The sequence below is a fragment of the Macaca thibetana genome, chromosome 3 (genome assembly GCF_024542745.1).
Source record: "Macaca thibetana thibetana isolate TM-01 chromosome 3, ASM2454274v1, whole genome shotgun sequence".
NCBI lineage: Eukaryota > Metazoa > Chordata > Mammalia > Primates > Cercopithecidae > Macaca > Macaca thibetana.
Window position 1 is genome coordinate 120,958,707 of NC_065580.1, and position 15,947 is coordinate 120,974,653.

The 15,947-nt window shown below is 48.9% G+C and overlaps 1 protein-coding gene across 4 annotated transcripts in view; it reads right to left on the minus strand.

Moving 5' to 3' along the window:
• GRB10 (growth factor receptor bound protein 10) overlaps positions 1-15,884 on the minus strand; it is a 203,889-nt gene extending 188,005 nt beyond the window's left edge. For 2 of the 4 annotated variants that reach the window (XM_050785577.1, XM_050785576.1), the window contains exon 1: positions 15,653-15,884. Coding sequence is in view for 2 of the 4 variants with exons in the window: in XM_050785567.1 (XP_050641524.1) it covers positions 5,676-5,791 (116 nt within the window). In the remaining 2 variants the exon portion in view is untranslated. Of the gene's footprint in view, positions 1-5,675; positions 6,149-14,868; positions 15,079-15,652 lie in introns of those variants that run through there. The other 2 variants (XM_050785580.1, XM_050785567.1) reach the window with 2 other exon arrangements.
• Positions 15,885-15,947: the final 63 nt, after the last annotated feature.

The following is a 15,947-nucleotide window of genomic DNA, read 5'->3' on the forward strand; positions in this document are numbered from 1 at the left end:
TCATTTCCATATATGACTGCATCAGAATGGGCTTTACTGTCCATAATTCTACCAGCATTCTGATCACAACCACTTAGAAATTTCTAAGAAGACATAGGTTATCTCTACGACTCTCCTCTTCTTCTGGGCTCTCACTAGAATCATTCTTAATGCTCTGTTCACAGAAATCCAGGCTTTTTCTAGCAAACACTTCCAAACTGTTCCATCCTCTATCCATTACCCAATTCCACTTTTCTTTTAAGTATTTGCTATAACAACACCCCACTCTGAGTACCAATTTCTGTCTGTGCTGCTATAACAAAATCCACAGGTTAGGTAATTTATAAATAATAGAAATTTATTTCTTATGGTTCTGGAGGAGAGGAAGTCCAAGATCAAGGCACTGGGGTTTAGTATCTGGTGAGGGCGTCTCTCTGCTTCCAAGATGGTGCCCTGTTGCCACACCCTCCAGAAGGGAACAAATGCTGTATCCTCATATGGTGGAAGAGCAGAAGAGAGCAAACCCATTCCCCCTCAGGCCCTTTTAAAAGGGCCCTAATCCCATCTATGTGGATCTATCTAATCCCTTACAACTTAAACACTTCCTAAAAGCCCCACCTCTTTATACCATCACATTAGCCATTAGGATTCAACACATGAATTTTGGGTGATACATTCAGACCACGGCAATGTGTACACACACACATACAATTGCACATATCTATAAATATACTAATTATAATTGAATTACATACTTCAAATTTAAATGGGTAAATTGTATGGTATGTGAATTATACCTCAATAAAGCTTTTTTTTTTTTTTAAAGAGAGGACTCTATGAAAAAACTAGTCCATAAAGATACATGCACACATATGTTTATTGCACCACTACTTACAATAGCAAAGACACGGAACCAACCCAAATGCCCATCAATGATAGACTAGATAAAGAAAATGTGGCACATATACACCATGGAATACTATGCAGCCACAAAAAGGAATGGGATCATGTCCTTTGCAGGGACATGGATGAAGCTGGAAGCCATCGTCCTCAGCAAACTCACACAGGAACAGAAAACCAAACACTGCATGTTCTCACTCATAAGTGGGAGCTAAACAATGAGAACACATGGACACAGGGAGGGGAATAACACACACCGGGGCCTGTCAGGGAGGGGAGAGGGACTGAGGGGAGGGAAAGCATCAGGACAAATAGCTAATACTTGAGGGGCTTAAAATCTAGATGACAGGTTGATAGATGCAGCAAACCACTACGGTACATGTAAACCTATGTAGCAAACCTGCACGTTGTACACATGTATCCCAGAACTAAAGAAAGAAAAAACTAGCCCAATGAAATAATCGGCACAAGAGGGGTTCTAGCCCCACCCCCGACCCCCCAAAATTTGGGACCACCATAGTCTAGCCATCTTCCTCTTAAGGTGTCATAATACATCGTGGCACACAAAATTTTCTGAAATGTTGTGCCATAAAGAAACCAACTTTATCAAATCCAAAGTTTCTTCACTGATTTGGCAATACATTATTAGCTCCTGTAGTATCTATAACCTTCAGGAAGCATTAAGTTGCCCAACATCACCACCAGCCTAGGAAGACATGAAAGATGACAAAGGAATGGGTCCAAAGTTCAATGGAGCCCATCAATGCATTTACTGACCAACTAGGGTAGGCATAAAGACAAACATTCAAAAGTGTCTTCACTATCCAAGGAAGAACTTTGGTGGTAGAATTTTTCAAAACGTGGCATTAAGCACAGGTGAAACACACTGGAGCCTTATACACAGAACAAACTCACAGTGCAAGCAAGACAAAAGCTGCTTTAATACCACCTATCCTGACAGGGAAATAATGGGACAACCCAATCCTCCCTCCCAAGGTAGGGTCAGGCTCACGCTGACAGAAAACAGGCAAGGGCCTCAGCCAGAAGCCCCACTGGGACATCTTTACTGCTTCTCTCTATGGCTTGGAGGCCTTCCTGGTTGCAGGCTGTGATGCTGAGACATGAAGGCACTGAGCAAGGACTTTGGAAGAAGTGGGGTGTTAGCATGCACAAGCTCAAAGCAGATACAATTCCTGCCTTCTTAAAAGAAAGCAGGTGGGGTTTTCAAATCTGCTAAAGATTCAAAAGGTTTCAAACCTTTCTAAAAGTGTTCTATCATCATTAACAAAAGAGAAACCACTAAATAAAATCCATAGGAATCCAAACAAATGTCAAAGCAGGACACTGTACAAATATTTGGCCTGGAATAAAGTATGGACACATTTAAGCATGTCATTTATAACAATGTAGGGCTAATCACTAGAAAATTCTTGGTACAAAAATTCTTAGATTAAGTAATAGTATTATTAATAATACTTCTTACCAAGTAAAGTGTCCTCTTCAGAGAATTTCTAGAGAAAAAGACACTAAAGTGAACACAGGGGGAAATGTATTAAGACCTTACTGCACAAAGTGTGGGCCACTGATCAACTGCAAGCATAACTCCTGGGAGCTGGTCAGAAATCCAAAACCTCAGGTCCCACCCCAGACCAACTAAATTAGAAGCTGCATTTTATCATCAGCCCCCGGAGATTCCCATGCATATTAAAGTTTAAGTTGCGTTATTTTCAGACATTGTTAATATTTAACTTCTATCAGAATTGAAATGTGCCAGCTCCCTTTAAGAAAATAAATAAGCAAAATATATTAACATCACTATTTTATTGTTCAGTCAACCCAGGCCATCCCTCTACTCACCCTCCCTTCCTACACAGATTTCATTATTTTCCATCTAAGCAAGGCAGGAACAGATGACGGAGACAGACTGGCTCCTCAAACACCTGTTGAGTGAATGACAGGCGGGGTCCCTTGTCAAAAGCCACCCAGAGCACTCCTTTGCCATTCTCATCCCACTTGAACGCTGAACAACTGCTCGGAATTGCACGGCCATTGTTGGCAACGGTACACCACCAGCCTCAAGCCACCAGGACTACCGTGACAACACTCAGAAGCTGGCTCCCAGACACAGCACAGGAAAGGAAAAAAAATTATTTGTAGGTGACTTACAGCTACCATTTACACATTTAGAATTTTCTTCCCTCACTAATATCAGATTTGAGCCTGAGGCATCTAGAGTTCAGCCCAGACTCTTCCAGGTGCCTGCAGGCAAATCTCCACAGACCAGAAATGCCCCTGGAGAGAGAGTCCCGGACCCACTGACCAAAGTGGGAGAGAAAAAAAGGGAAGGAAGAAGCAAATGGAGCCAATAAATGCCTACTGGCCCCCCAATCCTAGTCACAGCTCAGTATGTTCTGGCCCCTTTAATTTAACCTCCGCCAGCTGTGAGAGGAACAAAGCCCATTCCACATGAAAACAGAAGAGAAATATGCTTCCTGAACAAATCAGAATAAACCGTCACGGAAAGCGTTCCAGGGTTTGGGATGGGTTAGGACTCTGTGGATCACGCCCAGCCAGTGAATTCTGTGAAATATGAGAAAATATGGTCCATCACACCAGTTCTGCACGTGATGCATGGCCGTGCCCACTACCAGATGTGCCAACTTACTTGTTTAATCTGACAAAAGCAAAAGGCCCACACAAAGGCCTCTTTCGACATGCGCTCCCAGACCTCCTGGGGTCCACAGGGCTCATACTGCCTCAAAGCCACCCCTCATTCTGCCCTTGACCCCTCAGACAGGAGCTGCCAACTTTCTAAGTGAATCATCAGAAGCCCCAGTTACAAGGCCCAGAACACCACATCAGTTCTCAAACTTTATGCCTGTAAGGATCACCTGGCATGCTTCACAAAGACAAAGAATTTCAGGTCCCAAGCCCAGAAAGTCAGTTTCATAGCTCAGAGCTGAGGCCCAGGGATAAGCACCGAGAGGCGGTTGGCTCTGATGTAGGTGGTTCAGAGGTCACACCTTAAAAACCCTGGTCTCTCCTACACATTCTTCCTCCTGAGAATTACCAGAATGCAGCCTCCCAAATTTGAAAGAAAAGTAAAACTATTCTAGTCCAAGCGAGTTTCCTAAGACGTTCTTACTAAGTCACAAGTAAATACTCCAAAAAGCTGTCTGGTTTTTGTGGGAACACAAGTGTCAGTGAATTTAGGCTCTGGCCTAAATATGCAAATTTTGGAGCCTAACCTCCAAAATTCGAAAGATGCAGTGTTCTCTGGGAAGTCTGGAAGCCCAGTTCTGGCGTGGTAATTACATGATGGCTGGAGGAGCAACTGGTGATGGAAATCCTTAGGAGACACTAAAAATAACTCACATTTTAATCGACCAATCTGGAACTTCTCTCACCCCTTCATGCCAATCGTGCAATTACCATAACTCCATTCACCGTGTTCCTCAGCAGTTAGTATGCACCATTCTCAATCCTACAAGATAGTAACTATTATCCCTGATTCACAGGTCCAGGTACAAGGGCAGGTAGCACAAGATGGGGAGGGGACCGAACCACACGGCACTCACACCGCACCCTACAATTAAAAATCGTCCTTCAGCGCGTGGCTGCCAAACACCTCAAACTGAAACAAGTGTTCTCTACCTCCTTCCTCTGGAGTGACAGAGAGGAAGAAAATCCCAGTAAGCCCTTCTGGCCCTGCCCACTACCTCCCCTGTTCCCACCCAGGCCAAAGGGGGAATGCGTGGGCCCTGCTCCCACCCCCGATGCCGACATCAAAGGAGCAGAGACACGCAAGAGACTCCAGGCAGCACCCGAGGCCCTGGCCGCCAGCACGTCATAATCCCTACAGTCGCTGTCTTTCAGACTTAAAAAGAACAATGAGGAAAGACACCCACGCTTCCCCTCACTGGGCTAGGAAGGAGAGCTTTGCGGGTTTAGACTGCAGTCTCCTCCCCCCTCGTAGCCACCTGTGTGCCGGCTCCGCAGACGAGGTCCCCCCAGCACTCTGGCAGGGACTGTGCCATTCAACAGACAAATGGCAGCCGACCAAGGAGGCGACTGGCGTGTGGAACAGGTGATCCGATTGTTTTTCTGAAGAGCAAGGGCTAGCACGTCCTACGTGTTCATATGCACAATTTTTTGAACTCCATCAAGAACACAAACCCCATGCCCACATCTTCACTGCTCAATTCGCATTAATTGTCTGATAGGCACCTTCCAGGGAAAAGGAGGTTTTCATGGAGAAAGAGGCAACGTTGACGAGATGTGTTTACCCAAGCCTTTTATACAGAACTACACGCTATCCAGGTTTAAGAGAAGTCCAGGCAGGCTCTGGCATTATGTTTTTCACAGAAAAAGCCGATGCAGTAGCCCGGATGCCCGGATCCGCTCATTTCCCAAGCGGGTTCCCACACCCGCTGCCCACCGCCTGGCGAGGAAGGAGCGGGCGAGGTTCGCGCGAGTCGTCGTCACGGGTTTCCGTGGGTACAGTTATTGCTCGTTACATAATATTAACAATTAAGATTAAAAATGGTTACATAATACTGTCCTACGGCTGGCGGCAACGAAGCTCGCGATCTCGGACTGCGGCGAGCCCGCGGCAGGCGAGCAGGGGACCGCGCGGCAAGACCTCCCGGCCTCCCTCCCGGGCCCTGCCCGCAGCGGCTGGGGCCTCTGCAGCCCGCGCAGGCTGCCCCACCCGCCGACACGGCACGCGCCCACCACCCACCGCCCACCGCCCACCGCCCACCGCCCAGCGCCCGCGGCGGAGCCCACCTGAGTACCTGGAGAGCGGGCGGCAGCACTGGCCGCACGGGGTCGCTGCGTGCGCGCGGCCGGCCCGGGGAGGGCTTCGGGGCCCGGCCCCCGCAGTGCCCGGCGCGTGGACAGCGCTCCGCATGGACAGCGCTCGGAGCCGGGCCGGGCTGGTCCTCCACGGCTCCGCCCCGGCCAGGGGCCTGCGGCGCAGAAAACCGACCCGGGGCCCCGGGGCCACCGCGCGCCAGGCGAATGCGCTAGCACGAAAAGCGGGCCAACGCCGCCTCTGGCGACGCCATCCGGGCGAGGGTGGGATGCCGCGCCACCGCCCGAGCGTGCCCGGGGGCTCCCAGCGCCATCACCGCGCAGGTGCCCGGAGGCCCCTCCGCGGAGCCGGCTGCCGCCCGGCCGCAATATTTAGTCTCCGAGGGACCGGGCGCTCCTGAAGAGCGAGAGGACGACGGAGCGGCGCCCGGTCCTGAAGCACAACAGGAATCCCAGGACCAAACCCATGTGACGCGGCCACGCCCCAACGCCCGGCGGGGGCCCTCTGCTGCCCAATCCCCGGATCCCTGGTTCTCATGGCAACCCTGAAGAACCCCTTGTTCCCTCCACTGCCTCCTCTCCTCCCCCACAGCCCCCCCGCCTGATGGGCAAGGACGCGCACACTGGCCACTCTCACGATGCCGAAAGCCCTCCATGTCTACCCGCTACGCCGCATTCGGAGCCGGGCGGGGGACATCGCGGCCGCGGCAAGTCAGATATGCCGCCTGCACGAGCAACGTTCCACCTGCAGGGCCGGCCAGTTCCACTCTTCCAGGATCACTGTCGTCTCACCCCTCTCCCCAAAATGTCAGAGCAAGAACCAGGAAGGGAGAGGCTCTTTCTGGAAGCCACAGGCATAACGTTACTGAACATCGAGGACAAAGTAGGGTTCCATTTAAACTGAGAGTCAGCGAGGGAAAGAACAGATCCTATACATTACCAAGCATCTGCTATGTGCTAGTCACTTCACACACATACACACCCCACACCTCACACACACACACACACCCCCCACACACCACACACACCACACACCCCACACACCACACCACACACATCCCACACACCCACCCCACTCACACACGTACATACACACCACACACATACACCACACACACCCCCACATCCCACACACACACATACTCCCCACACCACACACACGCGCACCACAGACATACCCACGAGCCTGAAACGATGGAAGCAAAACAGAAGGTTTGGAGATACTCACTGCCGTTTACAAGGCCACAGTAAGCAGTAAGATTTTCTACTCCCCTCTAGCAGACAACATGGCAGGAAAAGCTGGACGTTGTAGATGGCAGTAAGAACGTAACAATCAACAGTGGACAATGGATTCTGAAACTGAGATCCTATACTGCATTCACACACGCTAAGGGGCAGGGCGCTGGGAAAACCCCATCTCAGCCTGGGGTTCAAAGAGTAGAAAAGCTACCCTAGTCCAAATGCTCGGAGGCCAGGTCAGGTCCCTGAAGGGCACCGGAGGAGGAGGCTGGAGAAACTACAGATATGCACCCCAGAAAGGAGAGGCTCCATGGTGGTCATGACCACAAAATTCCAATATGTTTAAGTCAATCAAACAAAAGCAGAATTAAGGCTGGTTCTGACAGCAGCCAAGAGCAGAGTTTTCAACACAACATGAAGGGTAACACAAGGCTTTCTCACAGTCTGGCTGACCACACATGGCCTGGCTACTGCAAGAAACATTGAAGGTGTTAGCACTTTTAACTCTAACTGCGCACCCCTCAGTGAAGATGTCACAGTGAACATCACAAGGCACAGAATGGGAGATGGAAGCACAGAATCGAACCCTGAGATTCAGGGAGAAACCAAAGCACGGAGAAATTACGTAACTCATCCAAAGTCCAGAGCAGGTTACTGACTGGGAGAACTCAGCGTTCCTTCCAGACTCCAGATATGAGGCTTTTCTGCGGTCTGACACAGTGGCTTCATCCACCTCTGCAGTCAACCTCGCAATGGTGGCTCCAGTGTTCCTCTGCCTCCCTGCCTGGCAGCTCCCAGCCTGGATGGTGAACTCCTTTGCCTGAACATCCCACGTACCCTGCGGTCTCCTGGGCTAGAACAACAGGTTGTGCAGGACAGAGGGATTCCCTGGCTCACTCCCCTCTTATTACAAAATGCCAGAGGTCCCAGCTCAAAGCAGCTGTTCTTGGAGGTGGGAAGAGCAAGAAAGAAATGATCTAATGATGGACAAGGAACCTTGAAAAGCCAGACCTTCAATGAATGGCTGATGGGACACACATTTTGCTTTACTAGGACAACAAGAATAGAATCTTTGAAAAGGCATAAAAGCCAGTGGTCAAGAAGTAACTAACAGCAAAGGCAAAAGAGATGAAGGCTAAGCTGGAAAGTGGAGATGAAGCCTGATGATATACTCAGTGGAAGTCCAGAAAGTCTCAGGAATGAGAACTACCATTCACCTCTGGAAATGGGAAACATAGAGTCCAAACCAAAAAAATCAATTGGAAGTGTCAGGAAGAGCTCATTTACAAATGAGAGAGAAGAAATGATACAGAAAAAGTTTTTAAAAATTAATATCTAAAAATGAGACAGATGTATCAACGAAATAAGAGTATTATGCCATTAAAAAAAGAATACTCACTTTGAATGTCAATAATGTGTCAATAGTCAACTGTAACAAATGTACAGGATTCCCAGTAGAGGGAGAGGCTGTGCGTGTGTGGGGCAGAGGGTATGGAGGAAGTCTCTGGACTTTCCCTTCAGTTTTGCTGTAAACCTAAAACTGCTCTAAAGTCTATTTTTAAAAAAGAATATACATACACATATAGAGAGAGAGAGAAAGAGAGAGAGAGAACCTAAGAAATTCAAAATGAAAATAGAAACAAAATCCAATAGAAAGGTTAAAAAAAGGACATATCCCAAAACCTAAAAACAACACAACAGACACAGACTATTAGATCAAAAATACAGAGAACCAATCCAGGTGGCTAAAAACCAAAAAACTGTCATCCTAGAAAGAGAGAAGAGGAAAATGGAAGAAAAGAAATGAAAGAATTAATTCAAAAACATGTCCAGGACCAGAAAGATCTGAGATTCCAGCTTGAATGGGCCCTCAACATACCCCACACACAAAGTGTGGACCCAACAAGACGCATCTTCAAGGAACTTCAGAACAAAGGCACAGAGAATATCCCACAAGCATCCAGACATGACAAAATGAAAACAAACAAACAAAAAAAAACAAAAAACCACTCTGGTATGCTTTCATATACAGAATCGAGAATCAGAAGAGCTTCTTTCTCAACCCCATTCTGCCTAAAGGCAATGGAAGCCTCTAAACTTTTTAGGGAAAACTATCTTTAATTTAGAAATCCATATTCAGACAAACTGTAAATTGTGAAAGTAGAAGATGGACATTTTCCCAGACAGACAAGGTCTCAAAAAGTTCACATCTTGTACACCACTTTTTGGAAGCTTCTATAGAAAGTACTCCATCAAATTTTGGAAATAAACCAAGAAGAAAAATCATGAGATCTAAGAGAAAGGCAAAGGCGCATTCCAGGGACAATGGAGAAGAAAGACTCCAAGATAACAGCTCTGCAGGGAGCCTCAGAGCAACCCAGCCTGCTGCACGCAGAAAGGCACATGAGGAACTGCTTCCAAAGATAAAACTGCAGATAACCTTAGGCCTTGGAAAGGAGATTCACACAACTCTGTAAGTTTGGAGGGAAGAATGATAAGTACATTTTAAAAACTAGGCAAAAACAACTCCAGGAGAAAAAATGTCCTAGGAGAAAATCACAGTTATCACAGTATACTACATGGCTCAGCTATGAGCAGCATTAGCGGACCATCCCAACACTGCATACTGATGGAGCCGAATGGACCAGAAGAGACGATGGGTAGACGAGAAGAGTGAGTGTAGGGTGGGGATGAGGCAAAGGGCACCATCCTCACCTTCCACGGAGTTTGAAATCAAAGAATCACATGAAAACGGGACTCTGGAGAGCAGGAGGAGGAAGAGGAGTAGGTTGCCAGGAATCGCAATATTGTCTACACCTCTTCAGAAATATGGAGGTACAGACAGAAAAAAAATCTGCTGATAAGTTACTTCTGGGGAATTATTTCGTCTTTAAACTATGTCTACATATCACTCTGATTTTAAAAATCAAACTAAATTTTAAAATAGTTTGCTCTGGGTGTTGAGGAATTAGGAAACCAGGTGACCCTTCAGATGAAGAGAACAGAAACACTGTGTGATATGGACAGACAAGGACAGCAGGGGGACAGTGCCCTGGGCAGAGACGGCAGGCCAGGACAGGGACAGCCTGTGTCCACTCACTACCTTGCAGGCCCAGGTGGGGAGAAGGCCACGGAAGCCTGCGATGGAGAGATGAGGCAACAATGACGCCAGGAAGCCCTCCTGCCTTATACTCCTGTGTCACTCCATCACCTCACTAGGATCGCAGGCCAAGACACTCAATGTTCTCCTCTCTGGAGGGGATTCTGTGACATGCACGCAATTTTCTTCAGAAGAGAGAGGGCAGTACCCTAGAACAGACGCCTGGAAGCTCAGGTAACACCCCTACAGCCTGTCCTGGGCCAGGATGGTGTGGCCGGGGTGAAAAGACAGGCGGGCAAGGTGGCCTCTGGCTTAAACCAGCCCATATGGGACAATTAGAGGGCACTGAACATGACCCAGGCAGCTCAACTTCCCACAGGATGTGAAGACTCTCTAGGAACAGCAATCCCAAGCAGGGCCCCAGGCCCAGCACCAGGCACTGTCCCTGGGCAGGAGGCTATGGCACAAACTTCTTAATTTAAAAATTACTCAATTCATGGTAGCTTCTGAAAGCAAGGAATCCAAAAATTATTACTATGAGATATGTGGTATTATAAAGGTTTTTATACTAAAGGGGATTCTTCACTTACAAAAGGTTGGAAGTCACTGCCTAAATACTCCCAGGGATGAAAGTTAAACATCAAATAAGTAAACTAAAGGCCCTGCACGTCAGAGAAGTGGGGACCTGCCGTCTCAGGGGGGCCCAGGTAGCTTGCAGTGAACAGCCTTGGAGGTTCCTGACCCTTGAATCCCATGTGAAAGGACAAGAGAAGGTAGAAAGTGGGTCTTCAGCTGTCCCTCGTGGTCCTCTATTGCTCAGACGTCCCCTCGGAGCTCCCAGAGTGAGACCCCTGACAGCTCACAGACAGGACCAGACAGACAGCAGTCCCCAACGCAGTGCCACCTGCACTGACACAGCACATGAGGATCCCAGCCCCCAACCCCACATTAGCTCCAGTGACCTTAATGACACAATGATGAGGACCAACACACACCGAAGCACTTTCTGTGCCAACTAGTTTAGGAACCCCATGTTAATAGGCAAGACTGCCGCTGTTCATGCCCAGTTCCATTTACCTAATTCAAAACCTTTCAAGAACTTCAGGGAGAAGCAGGACTGCCCACTAGCACAGCCGTGGATAGAGCTCGGAGCCACATCCCATGGGCACATCAGCCTGACCAGGATAAGCTGTCCACAGTCATTTCAGTCCCAGCTGGGATAAGTGCCTCTGTAAGAGTCCAGACACCAACCGCGGGGGCCTGAAGACAAATGCCACAGGCTCCACAGGCCTGGAGGCCAGAGATCTGTCTCCACACCCAATGCTGCTGCCCATCAGAGCTTGCGCGCTACAGGGGTCTTCACAACTTTTGCTCCTGGTTGAAGGAAACCAATTTTTGACACCTGCTATTCACTATTATCTGATTCAAATGGTTTGCAGCCAAATGAAGTCTGCAGTACACCAGCTATCTTTGCTCTTAGAATTCTACCTGTGAGGAGTTCAAACTGTCACGCTAAACATAGTCAACAAAAGGATTCTTCGGAGCACTGACTGTGGCTCAAAGAACATTCAGATAAATTCAAACAAGATTTTGTGCAACTAGCATGTACAAAGCACTGGAAGACAAAAATACAAAAGCCAAGTCCCCTTTCTAACCAACCTTATAAATTAATAGCAAGCAGGATGATCAAGTCCGCAAACTGCTCTAAGAAAAGGCTGACGGCAAAGTGCCTACAGATGTAAAGACTGCATAAGCTCTGCACCGTGCCAGTCACACACATCACACCTCATGCTACCTTCCCAACAAGTCGTGGGGATAAACACGCCTATGGCTTCCATTTTAACGGATCAGGTTGGTTCACTTGTTCAGACTGGCCAAACTAGTAAGTGGTACAACCAGGAGTCAACTGAGGCAGTATGCCTGGTGGAAACGTCACTGCTGGCCGCTGCCCTGGTCAAACAGAGCAGAAAAGAAGCAGTATGGTAGGAGGGGTTATTCCTCCCCAGCGCCCATTCTCGGGCTTGACGTTAACAACAAAAAGTCCACCCTATTGCTGGGTCCTGCCCAAATAACAAGCTCCTCAAATCAGGGATCTGAAAAGACAAGAAGAATCTCCCCCAAAATCCATACGTAAAGTAGATGGTTCAAAAATATGAATATTCTAATAAAGGGGAAAAGAAAAAATCTCCTTAGAGTCACTGTATCCTAAAAGCAAAAAAGTCACAACCACTCATTTCTACCTCTGAGATTATTTTTAATAACCCCAGGAAATGGCTTTTTCTGTTGCCATCTCAAAGGACAATCACACCATTTTTCAATCCATTATTAAAGAAGAGCCATCAGCCTGCCTTTCCACAAGTAAGCGGGTGGTTTTAAGCTTTGCCTGCTTTTATCTCCCTGTGATCACCAGGAGCCTGGACAAAACTCTCCCGAAGACAAACGTTCAGGAAAGCTCATTCCTCAGAGATCAGTTCAGAAGTGGTCCAGGTTGAGGGTGGGAGTCCGATGCAAAGGTGTCCCAGCCAAGAGGAAGAAGGAGTGAGAACAGATACAGCTCCCTAAAAGTGTGCAGCTAAAATATTCACACAAATTAAATGCCAACCAGTGGCTGAATGGATCAGACCAGTTATACCCCCTAATAGTATGCAAACTCTGAAAGTGGTCCCTAGAACTCCAAAGTACCTGTCTGCCAAGCCTCACCCACCAAGTAGTTGGACGACCTTAATTTCTTCCATAATCTCCCATATTTCTGTACTTCTACAGTTATATAAAAAATAAAATAGCACAGGTTAAAAGTCTCCACTACCAGGGGAAAAAAAAAAAAAGTTTATTTAAACTTTGAACGACTGATTACTTAAATGAAAGACAAGGCAAATATGTTCTCCTCATGAGCCATGCAATGCCACGTTGGTTTAATAAACTGAGAAACAGACACGGGGATTACGGAGCAAAGGCACAGGCTTCCCCTCCAGGAAGCAGGACCAAAATCCCCTGCAGTTAGCTCTGAGCTCTGACAGGCTGGCAACCTAACCCTAGATACAAGCTCAAATACATTCTACCATCCTGTAGATTTCTCTTCCCCTTGCAGTTAAGAGTTGGACAGAATTCCAAGGAAATAGGTTCCATTCCTTAAATTATGCCACCTTTAAAGCATTAGGTTTTACCAGATACACCAACCAAGAGTTTCTACAGCTCTAAGATGAAGCTGAAGGCACAACAGATGACTTTGTTCAAGCTGGAGTTTGATTTCTATACATTCTATAGTCTGTACCCAGAGAGATCACCAAAATCAAGTTCTGAGCTAACTCTTCGAGTCTGACTCTGCTCTCTTCTCCTACTGGAGGCTGAGTAGACATAGACATAGCCCTTGAAACTGGGCCAGGGCTGCCCTGGGTCCCAATCCTGGTGGCCATCACCATACAAAGCTCTGGACAAGTAGCTGGCATGAACCTGCCCAGCTCTGGGTTCCTGATCCATAAATGAAAAGCATTTTGAGTGGGCCAACGCTGCCCCAAAAGTGACCAAACAGGTAATGTGCAATAGATAACTTTAGGGATACATAGCTTTTCTATTTTAATTACAGTAAACATAACTACCACATCAAAACTCATGACTTCATGGATATCAAACTTTCTTCCCAAAATAAACGTGTATTTAAATGTAAAAAGTGAATGAACTAAAAGGAAACATCTAGAATGCTCTGGTAACATGGCATTAACCTTGAAGTCTGGGAGCCCCCAGACCAGGCAATCATCATTCTCTGAATGTATGACTGGCAGGCTATATATACCTGACCCATGCCACTTCCCTTTCAGAGGTGGATGTACTTTTGCAAATAAAACACAAGACTAAAATGATCCAAAGCTTAGGTTCTAGTGACAGCTTTAGTCACTTGCTGACAGTATGACCTCGGGCATGCCAATTAACCTCCTGAGCCTTGGTTTTCAGACCTGTAAAATGGGGATCAGGAGGTTGTAGAGGGGATTAAAAGCAACAAGGCTTTTGAAAGTGCCTTGTAAACTGTGAAATGCTACAGAAGTATCAGTCGCTACACTTCTCAGTTACAGGAGCAATGCCTGCTGGGCGTGTAACTCTGTCCTCAAATTCCCTCCCTGTAATCTGGGGATTGGCCTGTGTTGCCCTTCTCCTTCAAATGCTCCCAGTAAAACTCAAATATTATGTGCAGTGATCCTAGAGTTTTGATTTTTTAAGAGAAAAACCTAGACATCTAGAATCATTTCTGGAAACATATTTGGTTTTTAGTACTTTTACTTAAAATACTCTCCTAAAAGACACTTCACCCCTGTCACAGCCAGAAGTCCCACTGCTGTAGAAACTCTTGATTCTCTTTCCCTCCTGGAAAGAGAGAAACTCGGGGTCAGCTCGTTAAAATATTGCCAGCATTGTGTTGTAAACCCTAGTCAACTCCGGTTGCTGCGCTAACAACATGTGTTCTCGGTAAAACTGCCTCAAACTTTAAATAGACCACCATTTCTGAAACTCGGGGGCTCCAAACGGCTGAATCAGCATTTTCAGAAACAAAGTGTTCTAGGCCTGGCCTTTTAAACAGCAGCAACGAGAAAGTTGTGCAATAACGCATATTTACGCACGAGCGTTCCTTGTTTTGGTCTTTTCCCCCCCAACTCTTGAATGAAAGAAACGGCACCAAGTTTGCAAGAAAATATTCTTTCAAACGCATTGTAAAGATCCAGGACCGTGTAAAAATCACCTGTGGCTCTCTTACATTACCAACGTTTCGGTGAAAGCAAACCATAAAAAGTTCGCGTTACTTCCAATCCCAAGAAAAGACGCACACAATAAAAAGTAAAGGATACCCTAATTTCCATAACGCACATGCTCCAGGGCAGTCGTCAGGCAGGCGTTTGGAGAGGCAATCAGCAAAGGCGGAGAGTTGCATCAGAAATTTCCTTCTGCAAACGGTACCGCTCTTATCACATTTCCACGGCTGGCGGGCGGCTAATCCGCGAGCCCTCAACTTGGTGTTAGGCCCCAGCGGCGGGTAACGGGTCACCAACAGAACCCCCCCCCCCCAAAAAAAAGGTCCTCCGTCCGAAGTTGGGCCGGCTTGGGACTTGGGAGTGTCTGGTACCACTGTCCCGGACGCCCGGGCGCGCGCGCCGCGGTCCCGCCGCGCAGCCGAAGCACCCGGGACTGCAGGGACGCCTGGGCGCCCACCCTCGCAGGCGACGGCCCCCAGGAGCGCGGCCTTGACCGCAGCCCCCGCCACAGCCCGCGAGCCGCCGGCGTCTGACAAGATGGTTCAAGAATGCACCGCTTGGGCTCCACACCTCCCCCCAGGGGTCGGGAACTCAGCGGGGAGAGCCCGGCGGGGCGCCCGGCTGCCTCCGCCTCCGCCGCGCGCCCGCAGCCCCAGTCCCGCCTCCGAGCGCCGCCCGCTGCGGGCCCGGGGCGCCGGAGCCCCCGGCCCGGAGGCGACGCCCTTCCGCCCGCCGCGCCTCCGCGGGGCCCGGCGTCCCTGGCCGCGGCCGCCCAGGGCTCAGACAATGACGGCGCGGGGACCCGCCTGGCCGTCCCGGGCCCCGCGGGGACGCCGACCACAAAGTAACTTGCCGCCGCGCTCACCGCCCAACTCCGTACCTGCCGCGCGCGGCTCCCCGCCGCCTCCGCGTGGCTGCCGGAGACACTCGGCGCGACCAGCGGCGGGCGCGGGTCCCCACGGGGCGAGGGCGGCGCGCAAGACTGTCCCGGGCGCCCCGTGCCGCCTGCGCTGCCGCCACCCGGGGGCTGCGCGGAAACTTTGGGCTCCACCGGGTCTCCGAGCACCGAGCCCACCCGGCCGCAGCTCGTTTCCCTCTCTGCCTCCTCCCGGCCTCCCCACCCCCTCGATGGGCTTTAAACTCGCCCGGCCCCGCCCGCCCTCCCCGCCTCTGCC